Here is an 18,054-nt window from a genome sequence, read left to right as displayed (position 1 = left end):
TAAGTGGTCGCAGTGAACACACGGCACGGCAGAGACGCCGCGTGCCAGTGCCCTCAGGCTGTGCCGACACTCGGGGACTGCGGGGTTTAGACGCGGCCCCATCGCCTGGGTCTCACTGTGCCCATGCACGTCCTTTGAAACCTGGCCTGGAGAGCGCAGCGCGGCCTCCTCAGAGACCCAACCCCGCAGAGCTCAGCCAACCCTGACGTGCTGTCTGTCCAGAAACGCTAACAAAGGACCTTGGTAACTTGGCTCTCGAGGCTGCTATCAAATTCCCTTGTCCTGTGTCACAGGACCCACCTCAACAGCTTGACAGAGGCAAGACGACGGTGCCCCAGGTGCCCAGGAGGAGGAGAGAGGAGTAGGGCCCTTGCTCTCCGAGAGAATAGGAAGGCTGGCAACGAGCAGATGTTCTCAGCTTAAAAAGACGGCAGACAGCACCGTGACACAACAGGTAAGGCCGCCGCCTGCAGTGCCGGCATCCCATATGGGCGCCAGTTCGAGTCCCGGCTGCCCCACTTCCGATCCAGCTCTGCTATGGCCGGGGAAAGCAGTAGAAGATGGCCCAGTCCTTGGGCCCCTGCACCCGCGTGGGAGATCCGGAAGAAGCTCCTGGGTCCTGGCTTTGGATCGGTGCAGCTCCAGCTGTTGCAGCCATCTGGGGAGTGAACCAGCGGATGCAAGACCTCTCTGTCCCTCTCTCTCGCTCTGCCTCTGCCTCCCTGTAACTCTGCCTTTCAAATAAATAAATCTTAAAAAAAAAAAAAAAAAAGGAAGTTCAGAGTGAATCAAGAAGTGGTTTGGCATTGTGGGTTAGGTCATTGCCGGTGAAGCCAGCATCCCATGTGGGTGCCGGTTCAAGTCCCGGCTGCTCTACTTCCCATCCAGCTCCCTGTTAATGACCTGGGAAAGCAGCAAAATATGACCCAAGTGCTTTTACCTCTGCCACCTATGTGGGAGACCCAAAAGCTCCTGGCTCCTGGTTTCTTCCTGGCCAAGTCCCAGCCATTACAGCCATTTGGGGAGTGACCCAGTGATGAAAGGTCTGTGTCTCTCCCTAACTCTGCCCTTTTTTTTTTTTTTTTAAAGATTTATTTATTTATTTGAAAGTCAGAGTTACACAGAGAGAAGAGAGGCAGAGAGAGAGAGAGAGGAGAGAGAGGTCTTCCATCCAATGGTTCACTCTCCAATTGGCTGCAACAGCCAGAGCTGTGCCGATCCAAAGCCAGGAGCTTCTTCCAGGTCTCCCACGTGGGTGCAAGGGCCCTCCACTTGGGTGCAGGGGCCCAAGTACTTGGGCCGTCTTCTGTAGCTTTCCCGAGCCATAGCAGAGAGCTGGATCAGACGTGGAGCAGCCGGGTCTCGAACCGGCGCCCACATGGGATGCCGGCACTTCAGGCCAGGATAACCCGCTGTGCCACAGCGCCGGCCCCAACTCTGCCTTTCAAATAAAATAAATCTTTAAAAAATACATAAAAGACGTAGCTGCACTTAATGCCTCTATTACAGGTGGAACCCTGAGGATGCTAGGATAGAAATGGATTCTGACAGAGTCAGTTTAGGCATAAGCCTTATCTTTATACTGTTCTTGCTAGTAATTTCATACAGTAGAGAGAAAGCTATTCTATGCTGAGACAGACCTGGCACCATAATTTTGATAACCTATGATGTGAGTTCTGTGATGTCTTTTTAATTTTTTTTTTTTTTTTATGACAGGCAGAGTGGACAGTGAGAGAGAGACAGAGAGAAAGGTCTTCCTTTTGCCATTGGTTCAACCTCCAATGGCCACCGCAGCCAGCGCGCTGCAGCCAGCGCACCGCGCTGATCCGATGGCAGGAGCCAGGTGCTTCTCCTGGTCTCCCATGGGGTGCAGGGCCCAAGCACTTGGGCCATCCTCCACTGCACTCCCGGGCCACAGCAGAGAGCTGGCCTGGAAGAGGGGCAACCGGGACAGAATCCGGCACCCCGACTGGGACTAGAACCCGGTGTGCCGGCGCCGCAAGGCAGAGGATTAGCCTGTTGAGCTGCGGCGCCGGCCTCTCTCTCTTTTTTAAAAGATTTATTTATTTATTTGAAAGTCAGAGTTACACAGAGAGAGAAGACGAGACACACAGAGAGAGGTCTTCCATCTGCTGGTTCACTCCCAATTGGACGCAACAGCCGGAGCTGCGCCGATCGGAAGCCTGGAGCCAGGAGCTGCTTCTGGGTCTCCCACGCGGGTGCAGGGGCCCAAAGACTTGGGCCAACTTCCACTGCTTTCCCAGGCCATAGCAGAGAGCAGGATTGGAAGTGGAGCAGCCAGGACTTGAACCAGCACCGCCCATATGGGATGCAGGCACTGCAGGTGGCGACTTTACCCGCTAAGCCACAGCACCAGCCCCTCTTCTTACTTTGACACCAAAGACTTATATAGGGCCGGCACCATGGCTCAATAGGCTAATTCTCCGCCTGCGGCGCCGGCACCCCAGGTTCTAGACCCGGTTGGGGCGCCGGATTCTGTCCCGGTTGCCCCTCTTCCAGGCCAGCTCTCTGCTATGGCCAGGGAGTGCAGTGGAGGATGGCCCAAGTGCTTGGGCCCTGCACCCCATGGGAGACCAGGAGAAGCACCTGGCTCCTGCCTTTGGATCAGCACGGTGCACCAGCTGCAGCGGCCATTGGAGGGTGAACCAACGGAAAAGGAAGACCTTTCTCTTTGTCTCTCTCACTTTCCACTCTGTCAAAAAAAAAAAAAAAAAAAAAAAAAAGATTTATATGGAATCTGTAGTTTGAATGTATTTGAATGACTTTCCAGCAGACTTTAGTTCTTTCTGATTTGCCCCAGAAGCACCACCAGCAGGTTTCAAGTTCGCCCACGCGTTTTAGAGACTGAAACCCAGCACCAAGACCTGATGTGCACAGTAAACTGAGGGACCGGGATGTGAAGGAACACGGGTATTCTGGCTAGACCGAGCAGGCGGGCAGACATCTTGGATAGTGTGGTTTTCAAATGTTTGAATCACAGGAAAATGAAATCTTGAGGCAATGTTTCAATTTTCAGTAGCAAATAAATATATATGGAGGGAAAAAAGATCCAAATTTCAAAACAGCTCCGGTTTCAGCTGTTCAGGGTAAGGGACACTCAACCAGCATCGACCTCTCTATCATAAGCTCAGCATTCTGCACGTCGAGCCGCTCAGAACAAAAGGCCTCTGTGGGCAGAGGGTGGAGCTGACGCACGGATGCCCCCAGCGGCCTGTTCCCCAGAGCCAGCTGGAGTGCCGGCCCCTCTGCTTCTGGTAAGATCACGCTTCCCACTAAGGCACCTGGGAGGGCAGATGATGGCACAAGGACTTGGGTCCCTGCCAACCACAGGGGCATCCGGAGGGAGTTCTGGGGTCCTGGCTTCCGTCTGGCCAGCCCCGCTGTTGAGGGCATTTGGGGAGTACATCCACAGATGCAAGATCTCTCTCCCCTCTTCCTCTCAACTAAGTAAATCTAAGACTTTTGTTTATTTGTATGTGGCACCAGTGCTCAGGCTAAGTCCTCTCAGAGCTTGGTCAACCACTCGAGACAGGAAGCAAAGATGAAGAGTCCCCAGGGGCCCATGCTGTGGCACAGCAGGCTAAGCCTCGGCCCGTGGCACCGGCATCCTATGTGGGCACCGGTCTGTGTCCCAGCTGCTCCCCTCCGATCCAGCTCTCTGCTGTGGCCTGGGAAAGCAGTAGAAGATGGCCTGAGTGCTTGGGCCCCTGCACCCATGTGGGAGACCTGGAAGAAGCTCCTGGCTCCAGATTGGCCCAGCTCCAGCCATTGCAGCCATTTGGGGAGTGAACCAGCGGATGGAAGACCTCTGTTTCTCCCTGTCTGTAACTCTGCCTCTCAAATAAATAATATCGAGAGAGAGAGAGAGAGAGAGAGAGACTGCAGAACTTTCCAACTGCTTCAGCGCTGTTCAGAGCGGCAAACAAACACACCAGTCTGTGTGTTGACGTAGTAACACGGCTCAACAGAAGAACCAGGGACTGGAGTGTAGAGGGTCGGATGTGGAGCAAGGGAGAAGGAAGGAATACCAAGGCCCAGGCAGGAAACACGGACGGGAGAAAGGACAGCAGGTGGCAGTGCGAGCGCCTCCACCCCCAGGCTGTCCACACTGCCGCCCGGAGGCCCCCTCACTCGCTACCTAAAGCACAGCAGACTGGGCAGACCGACTCGGAGCTCCCTCCCACCACCGCGTGCAGCCTTGGCCACCAGGCCACAGCTGGCAACAGTCGAGGGAAGCCTGGGCCCAGTGAGGAGAGGAGCCACATCTCAACCTGAAGCCTCTGCTTGGGCTTCAGAGGAAGTTCCACCCTCCCGCTCCCTTGCACACCTGCACACGGCCAGAGAGGGCCAGGGAACCCGCGGCGAGACGAAAGCCACACACCACGGAGGAAGCCCACTCGGCGGGGAGGCTCTGCCACGGGCGCGGAGGGTGGCGTGACAGGGTTGGCGGCAGGCCTCCAGGGGCCTGAGGCTGCAGGGTGAGGAGGGGTCACAAACAGCCCTAGGCAGAATGACTTTTCACATTCAAAGACCAGGAAGGGCCCGTGTTCAGCAACAGGACAATGGGGGAAGCCTGCCAGGACGGCAGGTGCTTACGGGAAGGCCTGAGCCCAGGATGCAGATCCCAAAGTCTTCAATGTCCATGCTTCCAGCTTGGAGCCGAGACCCCCCCCAAGCGGGGTTCACACTGTGCTTCCACGGCACCCACTGCACAGGCGTGTGCTCGGCGCACCCCCACCTCACAAACAGCGCCACCTGCCCTCCCGATGGGGAATGCCTTCTAATGGCTTCTATTCTACTCCATTTAAAAAAGCAATCCACCATCTGAAAAAGTGATTTAGGGGCCGGCACCGTGGCACAGCGGATTAAGTCGCCGCCGTAGTGCCAGCACCCATTTGGGCGCCGGCTCAAGTCCCAGCTGCTCTACTTGATCCAGCTCTCTGCTGTGGCCTGGGAAAGCAAAGGAAGTTGGGCCCCTGCACCACATGGGAGACCCGGAAGCAGCTCCTGGCTTTGGATCAGTGCAGCTCTGACCATAGCAGCCGTCTGGGGAGTGAACCAGCAGATGCAAGACCTCTCTCTCTCTGCCTCTCTGTAACTCTGCCTTTCAAATAAATAAATAAATCTTAAAAAAAAAAAAAAAAAGAAAAAGAAAAAGTGGTTTGAATTTGGGCAGCAGGAAGGGGGCCCAGGGGATGCCCGGTGTTGCGAAGGAGAGAAGGGATCTATGTCAGAGGAGAAGGAGACCCAGTGGTGGGGACGGGTCTCGGCTGGGAGCAGGCAAGGGGCAGGCAGAGAGGGCAAGGGGACGGGACAGGAGGTGGAAGAAATGGGTTTAAACGGACTTTTCACTTTAACTATCAAGCTTCATTTCTTTAAAACAATTAAAACCAGAGGTGGGTGCTGGGGCCCAGCACGTTAAGCTACTGCTTGGGAAGTCCACACCCTGTCCTGGAGGGCTTGCTGCCAATACTCCTGGGAGCCAGCAGGTGAGGGCTCAAGCACTTGGCCCCATGGAGACCCCGTGGGAGACCCAGATGGCCCAGCCCTGGCTGCTGTGGGCATCTGGGGAGTGAACCAGTGGATGGAAGATCTTTCTCTGCCTCCCTCCCTCCCTCCCCCTCTTCTGTTGCCCTGCCTTTCAAGTAAATACATATTTTTTATTTTTTTTTTATTTTTTTTATTTTTTATTTTTTATTTTATTTTTTTTTATTTTAGACAGGCAGAGTGGACAGTGAGAGAGAGACAGAGAGAAAGGTCTTCCTTTGCCGTTGGTTCACCCTCCAATGGCCGCCGCGGTAGCGCGCTGCGGCCGGCGCACCGCGCTGTTCCGATGGCAGGAGCCAGGAGCTTATCCTGGTCTCCCATGGGGTGCAGAGCCCAAACACTTGGGCCATCCTCCACTGCACTCCCTGGCCACAGCAGAGAGCTGGCCTGGAAGAGGGGCAACCCGGGACAGGATCGGTGCCCCGACCGGGACTAGAACCCGGTGTGCCGGCGCCGCAAGGCGGAGGATTAGCCTGTTGAGCCACGGCGCCGGCCAAGTAAATACATATTTTTTAACAGGACCCCAGGTGCTGGACTTCAGCTCCGGAAGTCTGGCGGGCCTCCAGCAGGACTCTCGGGTCAGGAGGGCACACCTGCCCAAGAACCTGAGCCGGCTCCCGGGTGCCCGGCCCAGCGTAGCACCACAGCCCAACCGTAGAGTCTAGGGCAGCACGGGGCGGCAGGGGGCAGGGTCTGTGGAGCAGAATGGAGGAAGGGAGCCGAGAACACTGGACACGGACAGAAAGGCAGCACATGGGTCCTCAGCTGGGATGGACAGCAACACGTGGAGCGGGGTCGTGGCTCCGGGGCCCAAGGTGAGCTGAGAGGTGACAGGCGGTGGGCAGCTGATGCCGGCAGGGCAGAGGCGGTATGTTTCTGTCACCCGATCGAGGGCACCGCCCTCGATGACAGAAGAGGAAGGGGAGGAAGAGGTCACTAGGGGACGAGGAGGTCAGGGCAGAGGCCAGACTCCCAGAGAAGTCTGCACCAAATGAGGGCGGCCCAGGACGACCGCAGGGGCAGAGGCCGGGGGTCCCAAAGGACCTGTGGCTTTCTGCAGCGGAGCGAGACAAGTCCAGCAGCGGCTTGAGGTACCCGAGGCGGAGACAGTCCTGAGAGGGCAGCCAGGGAGGCCCCGGGAGCGCGGGGCTCCAGTGGGGGACGTTCCGAGAGGTGGGCAGACCAGGACTGGCGATTCCAGGGGTCCAGGAAGACGACAAAGCTGAGCAACCACTCCGGCACCCAACCACGGCTGCCTCCTACCCCAGCAGGGCCACCAGCAACGCCAACTCCCTGCGTCCCTGCTGGGCCTGAGGGCGGAGGAGGGGCCTCTGGACAAGAGTGGGCGGCTGCCTCCTACCCCAGCAGGGCCACCAGCAACGCCAACTCCCTGCGTCCCTGCTGGGCCTGAGGGCGGAGGAGGGGCCTCTGGACAAGAGTGGGCGGCGCAGCAGGCAAGGGGCGGGAGGTAGAGCAGCGGCTGCACCCAGCGCCACGCACACACCGGCAACTGCAGCCGTGGTGAGGGGCAGGGGCAGGGGGCGAGACCAGAGCGGCCGTGACCATGGGACTCTCTTGTCTGCCGCGTGTGCGCCCGCGTGTCTGGCGTCTCCCGCGCGCGCCGGGGTCTGCCGCGTGTGCGCCCGCGTGTCTGGCGTCTCCCGCGCGCGCCAGGGTCTGCCGCGTGTGCGCCCGCGTGTCTGGTGTCTCCCACACACGCTGGGAGGGCCTGCTCTCAGGTGGTCACTCCCTGGGCGGGGAGGGGAGTCTTCACCCCACACAATCCCTTCCTGAGCCCTTCGCTCTGTGCTCACCGCACATCTGGCCGTCGTGCAGCGGACAATCTCTGGGTCTAGAAGCTGCTCCACCCAGGAGGCACACAGGAGAGCTAGCACTGCAGCTTCCCCGGGCAGAGTACGGCCGGTGAACCCCTGTCGGGGGGCCCTGGGGGGCAGAGAGCCTCCGCATCAGAACAGCACCTGCGGAGCGACCCAAGCCTTCATCACTCAGGTACCAAGCTTGCCCTAGCTCTCAGGAGCAGCCAGGAAGGCCCACGGCTCCCGCTACGCCAGCGCCTTCCTCTGAGGACACACCGGGATCTCCTCGGCAGGAGGCGGCGCTGCCAGGCCGCGGAGCAGGGAGCCGTCTCCCACAGGCAGGACCACTGCGTTACTTACTTGAAATTCATTTTCTCTCTGAGCTTGTTCGGCTTCCTCTTTATTACAGGACCTCTACGAATGAGAAAAAGCAAACACTTGCGGTGAGATGGGGAACGCCGCGCAGACACAACTCTGCCACGACCAGAACAGTCAGGCTTACAAAGCATCACCGGGCTCTCACAAAGGCGCCTGCCCCGCGGCTGACCGGCAGCCATCAGAAGGCCCAGCAGCCTCGGCGCTGGTGCCAACGCTCAGAAAACGTTCCTCTCTTACGAGCAAAGGGGGGTGCCGGTGGACACACGGCTTCACATCCCACAGCTGCCCGGTGTGGTCACAATTTCATTGTTAGAGGAAAGTCAGCGGCATGCACTCTGCCACGCAGGCCACGTTAACGACACGCAGGCAGGCAAGGCTGGCACTTATTCAGCCACGTGGTTCTTTCTCGTGGTCGGCTGGGGTCGGCACAGGGCTGGACAGAGAAGCGCGCACCTGCAGGCAGCAAAGCTGGCCCGGGCTCTGCGGAGACGCACCTGCTGACCTGCCGACCGCCGCTCTCTGAGGAGCTCTCCTAGTTCGGCTGACCCCAGCTCAGCCAGAATTGCTCCTCCACTGAGGAGAGGGCTGTGCGAAGCTAACGAGGCCTCTCAGGTATTCCACGTATTAATGTTACAGGACATGTTTCCGTCACTTTCCTCAATGAAATTGCAAGTTACTGACAACCAGGATTCCAGCAATACCAATGTACCAGATCGCTGACTTAGTCTACACAGATCACGCATCTTAACCGTGACCCCCACCCCAAAGTGCTTTAAAACCAACACCTATCCATTATCTTTAACCAGGGCGTGGGGAAAAGTCAAGTCAGAGACTTAAGGGTGTGTCAGAACTCACACTCAAACCCTGCCTCTAAAGCATGTTGCTCGTTATAATTAAACGAAGTCTGCTTCAGCGACACAAAAGGGAGTCCATAGAGGAAATCCCTTTGTGAAAATTTAAGGTAACAGATTCTTGAACATCCCACAAAAAATAAAACATACCTTTCCATTCCACAGCTTTATCAAAAACACCTGTACCAAGGGTGAAACGTGTGGACAGGAAAAGAAACGCCAGGTTAAGCAACACCAGCTCCGCTAGCATCAGTCAAAACCCAGCGACTTTAAAGCGACCACTCCCCTCTCACCCTGAGACAACACTGCTGTGTGTCGGGTGTGGTTTGTATGTTTCTATCTTGCTCAGTATAGAAGTATACAAAGTAAATACCCACATACACAAAGAGCTATGTGCAAAAGGCTGACAATGGCTGCACTCACACATATTCACTATTATCTGTGACACACATCCAAGTACATTTGGTACAAAGCAGAGTCTAAATGGGATAGATGGCACTTTCAATTGTGTGACCTGTGTTTCTCTGGTGAAGATATAACAGGTGAAATCCCGTTACAATGAGAGGTATAAAAGTGAAAACCGTACAAAACTGCTTTGAGACTTTTGCTGATGGTCAGGGAGGGGCAGGATGGTATCCGAGCTCCTCCCAAATACTCCCGAGACCGCACTGTTAGCACAGGCCTCTCCACGGCCGTCTCTGTCCGTTTGTATTGTCAGTCTCTCCTCAAAGCACCAAGCGACTCCTGGAGCTGCTGCCCCTCTACACGTGAAGCACAGGGCACTGTCCACGGAACAGCTCACGCCGAGAGCCAGCTGGTCGGGGTGGCACAGCCGCCTGCCGTGGTCATCAGACACTGAGCGGGGCTGCAATGCGCCCCTTGAAAGAGTCCTTGGGCTTCCCCCAAGGGAAGTTTACAACAAACTAAGGCCTACACCTGATGTGTGTCAGGCCTGGACGCTCTGCCAGAGCGGCTTTGAGGTAGATAAGGGACTGTAACACGGCTGTAACGGGATTTGACCTGCGCAAAGCTACAGACAGGACAACGTTACTCCTACGCTGCGATTCCTCTGGCTGTATCCGCCCAGGGCGACACAGCGGGGGGGAGGGGGGGTATGCAGCGGCAGAAGCCCCTTCCCCTTGTCCAGTGGTGCTCTCAGAAGCCAGGCACTTCACCCAAAGTTACAAAGCGGCTTAGTCCCCAAAGCCATCCCTTCAACATTTCAGCACGGAGAGTGCGAATGAATCCCATCAGAACCCCCCCCGCCCCCGCCCCAGTGCGCCCCGTGCGCCCCAAGAGCACCACCGCGGGGACGGACTTCCGCAGCGCCCGCCCTCCGTTCTGTTTCCTCAGTACAGAATGCCAGCTTCCCCGATCTTGTCACCAGCAAAAGCCAAGCCCAGGGCACCTCGGGCCAAGCAGCCTCCTCCCGAGGGGAGCCAGGAAGAGACTCTGCAAGACAGGTCAGAGGCGTCTTTGTCCAAAAAGACGGGAAGTAAAATATATTTTGCAATCTGTGGGATTTTACTCCAGAAATCTGAAGCAGCTAATAAAATGCAATTGTACAGATATTTCACATGACTTCAAGGTTTTCTCCAACTACTTTGCACATTAATAAAAATCACCTTTTATACGCTGTGATACAAAACTGAAATGTTTATGTCTATTAGAAATCTGAATGCTGGTTATTTAATATTAAATACTGAACATTACTGAAGTCAGTTTTTAAAAACCATCTTTTATAGCTGCAGACTGAAATATTTAGGGGAAGGAATAATATAAATTTGCTTCAAAATGTGGTTAAGAGGAAAAACATGACAGGGCGGCTGAGATGGAAGAGAGATCAGAGCCCCTCTTCCCCAGTCCGCCTCTGGGTGTCTGAGAGTCCTGACCATAAAGCTTTGAAACAAATAAACTTCAAAACCTAAGAAATCAGAATGTCTCAAAAATGCACGAAGACACCCAACTTTATAAATACACTAAAAACCAGGGATGTACGTTTTAAACAGGTAATCTGTTTGTGAAGCTTTTATGAGAGAGAGAGAGAGAGAGCGAGCGAGCGAGCGCAAGCCACTCAATGATAATCAGAAACCTAATGCCAGGGGCTCCCTCTGCCTTCTTCCCTCCCTTCCTGTCTGGGGTCTGGTCTTCATGAGATTCTGTCAGTCACGGATGCATCAGCTTTGATGCCGAACATAAAACAGGCCACGTGACAGCAGTCACAAAGGGACTGCAGTTAGCATTTTGTTTCTTTAAAGTTACAGAAGATTCTGAAAGCTGACACAAGTTTCTGGTTGGCCCAGAACTTTAAAATTTAAAAGTTACGTTCCTCAAAGTACAAATCCCATTCGCTAGGAAACAAGATGAGAATAGAACTCTCACCTTCCCTTCACATACTTCTTGAAAGTACAAGTTATTCTTATAATAAATACGTCTGGCACAAAGTTTCCAAATGTTCCTTTTCTGACAAAACTTCACTGTAACAATCTGAAGGCTAAGTGAGACAATGAGACCTCTCTTAGAGGGTGCTGATCTCCAAACTGCTCCAGGTCATGCTGTGAGCAAGCAGGGGGCAGCTTCAGCACGTGGGACAAGGAGACAGCTACATTTTGTGCTACATAATCTTGGAATTCAAGAATTTTCTACTTTAAGCCATCTAATGTTCTGTAACGCATCAGGTTCATTTCTCCCAACTTCCAAAGCAAACTCTGGCCATTCGGTCAGCGCTCGAACATTCCTCTGATGAAGAGGGAGGTGCGTTTACGACTAAACCACTTCATTAAACCTCCTTTGTGCAGTGAAACAAATTAGCACCTGACAGTTCCCTGAGTCCTTACAAATGTGGGTGTGTGGACAGAAACAAACTGGTGAAGTGGCACAGAGCTGTCAAATGTCACAGAGCATTTCCATAGCTGAGACATGTACCTTCAAAGCATCTCTGACCGCCCACTACTGCAAGAGCGGCTCCAGGGACGGTCTGGAGAAAGTGTGCACCGGCTACAAAGCGCAGCCTAGCAGGCTGGAGATGCTATTTAAATCAAACCATTACCAATTACAGATAATGTCATGGAGAAACAGACCCCACGCTGAACACAGCGGTGCTGTGCAACTAAAACATGGGCCAGAGTGCCATGCAGAAACATGGACGGCACGCCCTCCCTCCCACCCACCACCCCTCCTCCACCAGGAAAGAACTCGATGGATCATTCATAATTATCTCTTTGAAAGGATGGCTCAAGTTGCTTGGGCTCTGCCACCCATGTGGAAGATCCAGGTAGAGTTCTGGGCTCCTGGCTTCGACCTGGCCCAGCCCTGGCTGTAGCTGAATTTGGGGCGTGAGCCAGTAGGAATCTCTCTCTCTCTAATAAAAACAAAACTTTTTTAAAATTTTAAGCAGACAAGTGACTTCTAATGCTTTATGGTAATCTCTGCAGAGCATCTTCAGTTACCCCTCAGAACACTCTACAATTCGATCTTTCCTGATGATAGGAGATAGGGGGCCAACACGTCCAAAGGGCTGGAGATTGCATGAGAGGTCTTCAAAGAGTTCACAGAAAAACGTGTATTATGGAAAAATTATGCATGAATTTCAAAATTTTTTGCGCCAAAACAAACTCATTTAATTCCATTTCCAAGGATTTTTGAAGTACTTCGTAAGCCAGTAGTATAAGCACAGGTGACAGAAGCCGCAGGATCTTCTGGGAACTGCTCTCTGCTCCAGGGCAGCCTGCGGAGCGGCCCTAAGATGCTTGGCGCACGCTGCCCGGCCACGGCGGCACTGCCGGGCAGGGACAAAGGACAAAGTTCATCTCCAACTCTGACCTGGACGCACAGGGTGGCAGAAGGGAGAAGAGCCTACGCGTTTCAACTAGGGTCAGGCTGAGGCCCGTAAGTCTCCCAAATTGCCAGAGGTCTGTCATTTTCTACTGAGGAAACAGAAGAAAGGGACCTGAATTGCCTTGGACAAAAACAAACAAGTAAACAAATAAATAAATAGGCAAAGTGACATGTTCGACACATAACATTCTGAAATCTTAGCCAGTGCACTTCTTCAGGCACAGCACATACTACAGCTGGTGCTACTTAACAAGCATTACAACTTTCTTTTTTAAAAGCATTTTCTCGAATCCAAGAACTAACAGAAAGACATTAAGGCTGTAGAGAACGCTCCGACTTCAGGGGTCTCATACTGTACCGTGAATCGTGTCTGTCACCTGGAAACCAGGGTGCTCCAGGCACGATCGCATGGGCAAGCCTGCAGCAGAGAACACATGCACACAGCTAAGGTGGTGCAGTACCCACGCCCCGCACGCCTCCCAACACACGCTCCTCCCCACAGCGGGGCGGCTGCGCTCACACCAGCGTTCCAGGGACCAGGTCCGCACTGGCTTCATGCTACAAATCCCAAACACGGCAGACCAGCAAGACAAAGACACGTTGGCTATGCCAAAACTGGACACAGCAGTCTGCGGCTTATTCAGGTACGGAGAGAAGGCACCAAGGCAGGTATGGAGGACGGCAGCGGTGACGGCAGACCCAGGGCCAGACTGAACGAGAAGACACAGTGCTAGCAAAGGCTTTAGTTCTGAGAGGGAAGTTTAACTACTTCGAAGGAACAGGCATCGTTAGAGCATGCTCAAAGTATGGGGATTTTTTTTTTTTTTTTTTTTTTGAGTTAAGTAAACAAAACGAGCTCCCTCACACTAACAGGGTGACAGGAAATCCCCGGGCTCGGCACAGCTCCGAGCCTCGGCCGTGCCAGCCCCCGTCAGCGTGGCCTCTAGTCACCGGCACAGACTATTTTTAAATAGCCAATTTCTCAACAGCCAATAGTTCATTATTAACTGTCTATGGCTGCCCCATATTTTCTTGCAGTTTCATTTTCAATTAAACTGGGGTTAAGAGCAAACTAGGGTAGAGGAGGTTTTGTTTTCGGGATTCAAAGGGCAGCGCCTCGATTTCACTCCTTTGAATCTTTAATACATACCTGCGTTGTGCCTTGATGCCTTCCATTTTATTATGGTTAGTACCCAACCTAGCACTAATATTAGCCTTCTATTAAAAACAAACAAACACACACATTTCTCCAGACGACATTCAGGAGAGATGGCTGCTGTGTATGGCCAACAGTCGTGCCTGTGAGACCGTTCGTAACGGTGAGGCCGTCTCTCCACTCATGCACAGAGGAAATTGGCTTAACTCAGTCACTGCTCTGACAGGGACAAGCGACCCTCAGACGTGCGCCAACCAGCACAGGTGACATTGAATGAACAATACGTACTGACATTTGTGTCTTCCACAATTCATGATAAATAAGCACACTGGTTATGAGAAATCAGCCAGACTCGCTTCTGGGAAAGGCTGGACTGGGCGCTGCCGGGCCGGGCTCCTTCCCAGTACCAGAAAGGAAAAACATCGGTTACACGGAGCTCACGCGACCGTCCAAGCTGTCTTAGCAAACATCTGTCTCCGCAATGAAAGGCTTCTCAAACTTTGTTTCGGCTCCTGTGCTTCAGGTCAGGGCAACTCCACAGGTGAGTGCGATTCTCACCACCTGTGCTGCTAACGAAAATAACCTCCTCACCAAGTTAGCGTTAGTTTTCACTTAAGCTGTCTATGTGAACAGATACTCTATTATTACACTGACATGTGTTATTTCAAGACCAAATCAATGTCTTTTTATGTTTAACAATATCCTATAAGCAACAGTATACAGCTGTCTGTGTCTTATTTGTATTTCAGAAGGACCCACTCTTGTCAAACACAGGACTTTTCAAATCCCCTAAAACTAATAGACATCGTAAACAAAACCGCCGGGATACATAACACCGTATGATATATATGTGTGTGAGAGGGCGTTTGCCTATGTCCCACCTCGTACAGAATCAGGGGCTGGGAGACACACGTTTGTGGGACAGAAACCGTGGCTCAGCATATTCAGAAGGCTTTACCTCAGCTCTCCCCTAGAGAACTGCACCCAAGGACAGAGATTCATGGCCGCTATGGAAACAAAGAAAACGAGACACCTTGTGACACCAAGAGGAAGTGGAGCAGCACCCAGGGGGTCCGAGCCCAGCTGCTTGTACATTACTGGCTGACCGAACATGAGAAACATTTCTACTTAACATTCGACTCTCGCTGAGATAAAAAGTTCAAGTGTTTAATCCAAGGAGGGACAAGGGAAAGAGGGGACGCACTGAACCAAGCCAGGCTGTCGTGGATCGGCACAGCGGACACGGGAGGAAACACGCAGGCCGCCACCGCGTGCCGCCACCCCCAGCGCACGGATCCCCAGGAAGCAGCGAGTCCTCACCGCCTTCCAGGAGGCCAGCGCTGCACTTACACAGCTGGGGCAGGAGGTGCCGGGGTATCTTTAGAGACAGAGTAAAGGAAGCAGAGGAGAAAACGAGAGTTGTGCTAAATTCAATGCTGTCTGTAATCCACAAATTTATGAAATTGGAATAATTTATTATCTGGGGCTCTGTATTTGCTCACCCACATCTCTCAGTTAATTCTGACAAATTTCTATCAATTCTGGCCACATTTCTGTAATAATGGGAACAAAAGCTCCACCGTTACCTAAGTCTCTCCTTCCACTACCGGCCAGATTCACTCCCAAAGAGTTGATTGTAACCCAGCGCTTGTTTGCATCCACGCCCCAGCCAAAAAAAGAGAAACTTAAAAACTAAGCAGAGGCCGGCGCCGTGGCTCACTAGGCTAATCCTCCACCTGTGGCGCCGGCACACCGGGTTCTAGTCCCAGTCGGGGCGCCGGATTCTATCCCGGTTGCCCCTCTTCCAGGCCAGCTCTCTGCTATGGCCCGGGAGTGCAGTGGAGGATGGCCCAAGTGCTTGGGCCCTGCACCCCATGGGAGACCGGGGGAAGAACCTGGCTCCTTGCTTCGGACCAGCGTGGTGCACTGGCCGCAGCGCGCCGGCTGTGGCGGCCATTGGAGGGTGAACCAATAGAAAAGGAAGACCTTTCTCTCTGTCTCTCTCTCTCACTGTCCACTCTGTCAAAAAAAAAGCAGAAAAACGTCTGTAAAGGCACGGCAGGCTGTGGCAAAATCCCAGACACCGTGTGTGGACGCCAACTTCCGCACACACAGCAGCTGCGGGCGCCTCCGCCTGCTCTCTGCCTGGGCAGTGTCTGCAGAGCCCCTGGACTTGGGTCCCCTCTTGCCACAGCATCCCCAGCAGCCAGCAGGACCACAGTGGTCGCCGACACCCAACACTAACTGCCAACAAGTGTCCTGCAAAACTGCGGAGTCTGGAAACCAGAAGTGTTTAGATCTGAAGCTGCAGGTTTCACAGTTCCATGGGAAAACTGCACTTGAATGAGGTGCTATAACCCAGGGAAAACACAGATCCCCACCCTGAGGCAAAGAATCAGCCTTTCTTCCAAAAAGAGTGAGTTTACCATCCAGTGAGGCAACTGTGCGGCGTGAGCCACGCTTGCTGCTCACTCAGAAAACTCCTCCCGCCCTCCAAACGCCCTCGGTGTGCAGCCCACCTCTCCTAGCAGGGGCAGCTGCAGGAGGAGAAACCACCGTTACCGCTGACAAAGATACCTGAAAAGCTGAGTTCTTCCCCAAGCACTAGAACTGTATTTAAAGCATACACAGTTCCATGAGTCTAAGAGCTGACTCCACTTTCCTGACTCCCCTAATGCTCCTTTCCTTACATAAAGACGGACAATTCTGCTCAAATTCACTTGCAGGCATTCCACGGCACATCAGTGTTAGCCTCCCCAGCTGCTGAAACTCCAGAAAGAGAGAAGGGGCTGGGTGCTGTGCCTGAAGGTTAGTACGGCCACCTTCCACCTAAGAGTTCTGGGTTCGAGGCCCGGCTCCAGCTCCTAACTCCACCTTCCTGCTAACGCAGTCTGGGGACGGTTCAGGTGGCTGGGTCCCTGCCACCCACATGGGAGGGACCATGCTCCTGGCTTCACCTCAGCCCCGTCTGGGGCCACTGTGGACATCTGGGGAGTGAACCAGCAGACAGCAGTGTTCTCTCTCTAAATAAATAAATTTGTTTAAAAAGTAATAATAAAATAAAAGGACCAAATATTAACAACTGACAGTGACTGTTTATTAGGGGACAAGCCACTTGCCAAGTCGCAAGCCGTGTCACAGCTGGCGTTTTCTAAGTTACTCAATAAGACCCGTTGTCCAATACGGTAGCCGCCAGTTATAGGTGCCTGTTTAAATTCAAATTAACTGAAATAAAATTTGAAACTCAATTGGTCACACTTGCTACATTTCAACTTTCAACAGTCACATGTGGCTGGTGCCGGGCATCCTGGACAACGCGGATCCAGAACATTCCATTCTGCAGTGCTGCCCCAGGACACAGGGCCGCACTCCGAGTCCAGGCTGGGACGTGGACGTGCACACTGGAAACACTGAGTTATAAGTGGAAAACATCAATCATTTAAATCATAAATCAGGTGTAAACAGCAGTCTCATCACAAGCATCACAGCAACTTATTCAAGTATTTTAAAAGTGCTGCTTCGGGCCGGCGCTGCGGCTCAACAGGCTAACCCTCCGCCTGCGGCGCCGGCACACCGGGTTCTAGTCCCGGTCGGGGCGCCGGATTCTATCCCGGTTGCTCCTCTTCCAGGCCAGCTCTCTGCTGTGACCCGGGAAGGCAGTGGAGGATGGCCCAGGTGCTGGGGCCCTGCACCCGCATGGGAGACCAGGAGAAGCACCTGGCTCCCGGTTTTGGATCAGCGCAGTGCGCCAGCCGCAGCGGCCATTGGAGAGTGACCCAACGGCAAAGGAAGACCTTTCTCTCTGTCTCTCTCTCACTGTCCACTCTGCCTGTCAAAAATAAAAAATAAAAATAAAAAGTACTGCTTAAATGAAAACCGAAGCAGAGATGGGACTGCGTTGTTACAGAATATAAATAGTCCTCAAAGGAAAAAATAATTTAAAAAAGAATGATTCTGGGGGCTGGCACTGTGGCGTAGTGGGCTAAGCCTCCGCCTGTGACGACAGCGTTCCACGTGGGCGCCGATTCACGTCCTGGCCGCTCCTCTTCTGATCCAGCTCTACTTATGGTCTGGGAAAGCAGTAGAAGACGGCCCAAGTGCTTGGGCCCCTGCACCTGTGCGGAAGACCTGGAAGAAGCTCCAGGCTCCTGGCTTCGGATCGGCACAGCTCCGGCCGTTGTGGCCATTTGGGGAGTGAATCAGCGGATGGAAGACTTTTCCGTCTCTCCCTCTCTCTGTCAGTAACTCTACCTCTCAAATAAAAAAGACTGATTTCATTAAAAGTTCCACAAGGACATTGAGTATTTCCAAAACTGTATTTTGGAATTGCAAAAAAAAAAGAAAGAAAAAACCTGCACGGTGCACACCTTTGTGCTTGCGCAGCATCAGCAAGGGGCAGCGTCGGCCTCAGCTGTGTCTGTGCCCAACTCCAAGTGACCGCCGCTCC

At 53.4% G+C, this 18,054-nt stretch overlaps 1 protein-coding gene across 2 annotated transcripts in view; it reads right to left on the bottom strand.

The window, feature by feature from the left end:
* The window catches only part of CHKA (choline kinase alpha), a 61,911-nt gene that overhangs the window by 17,797 nt on the left and 26,060 nt on the right, over positions 1-18,054 (bottom strand). Inside the window, exon 3 of one of the 2 annotated variants that reach the window (XM_062195714.1) lies at positions 7,746-7,799. The exons of the other annotated variant lie outside the window; for it this stretch is intronic. Coding sequence (XP_062051698.1) covers positions 7,746-7,799 — 54 coding nt within the window. The remainder of the gene's footprint in view (positions 1-7,745; positions 7,800-18,054) is intronic. 2 annotated transcript variants of the gene reach the window in all.

Source organism: Lepus europaeus, chromosome 7 (genome assembly GCF_033115175.1).
Source record: "Lepus europaeus isolate LE1 chromosome 7, mLepTim1.pri, whole genome shotgun sequence".
Classification (NCBI taxonomy): Eukaryota; Metazoa; Chordata; class Mammalia; order Lagomorpha; family Leporidae; genus Lepus; species Lepus europaeus.
Note: the sequence above shows the minus strand (reverse complement) of the source record. Positions and strands in the feature narration are given on the sequence as shown.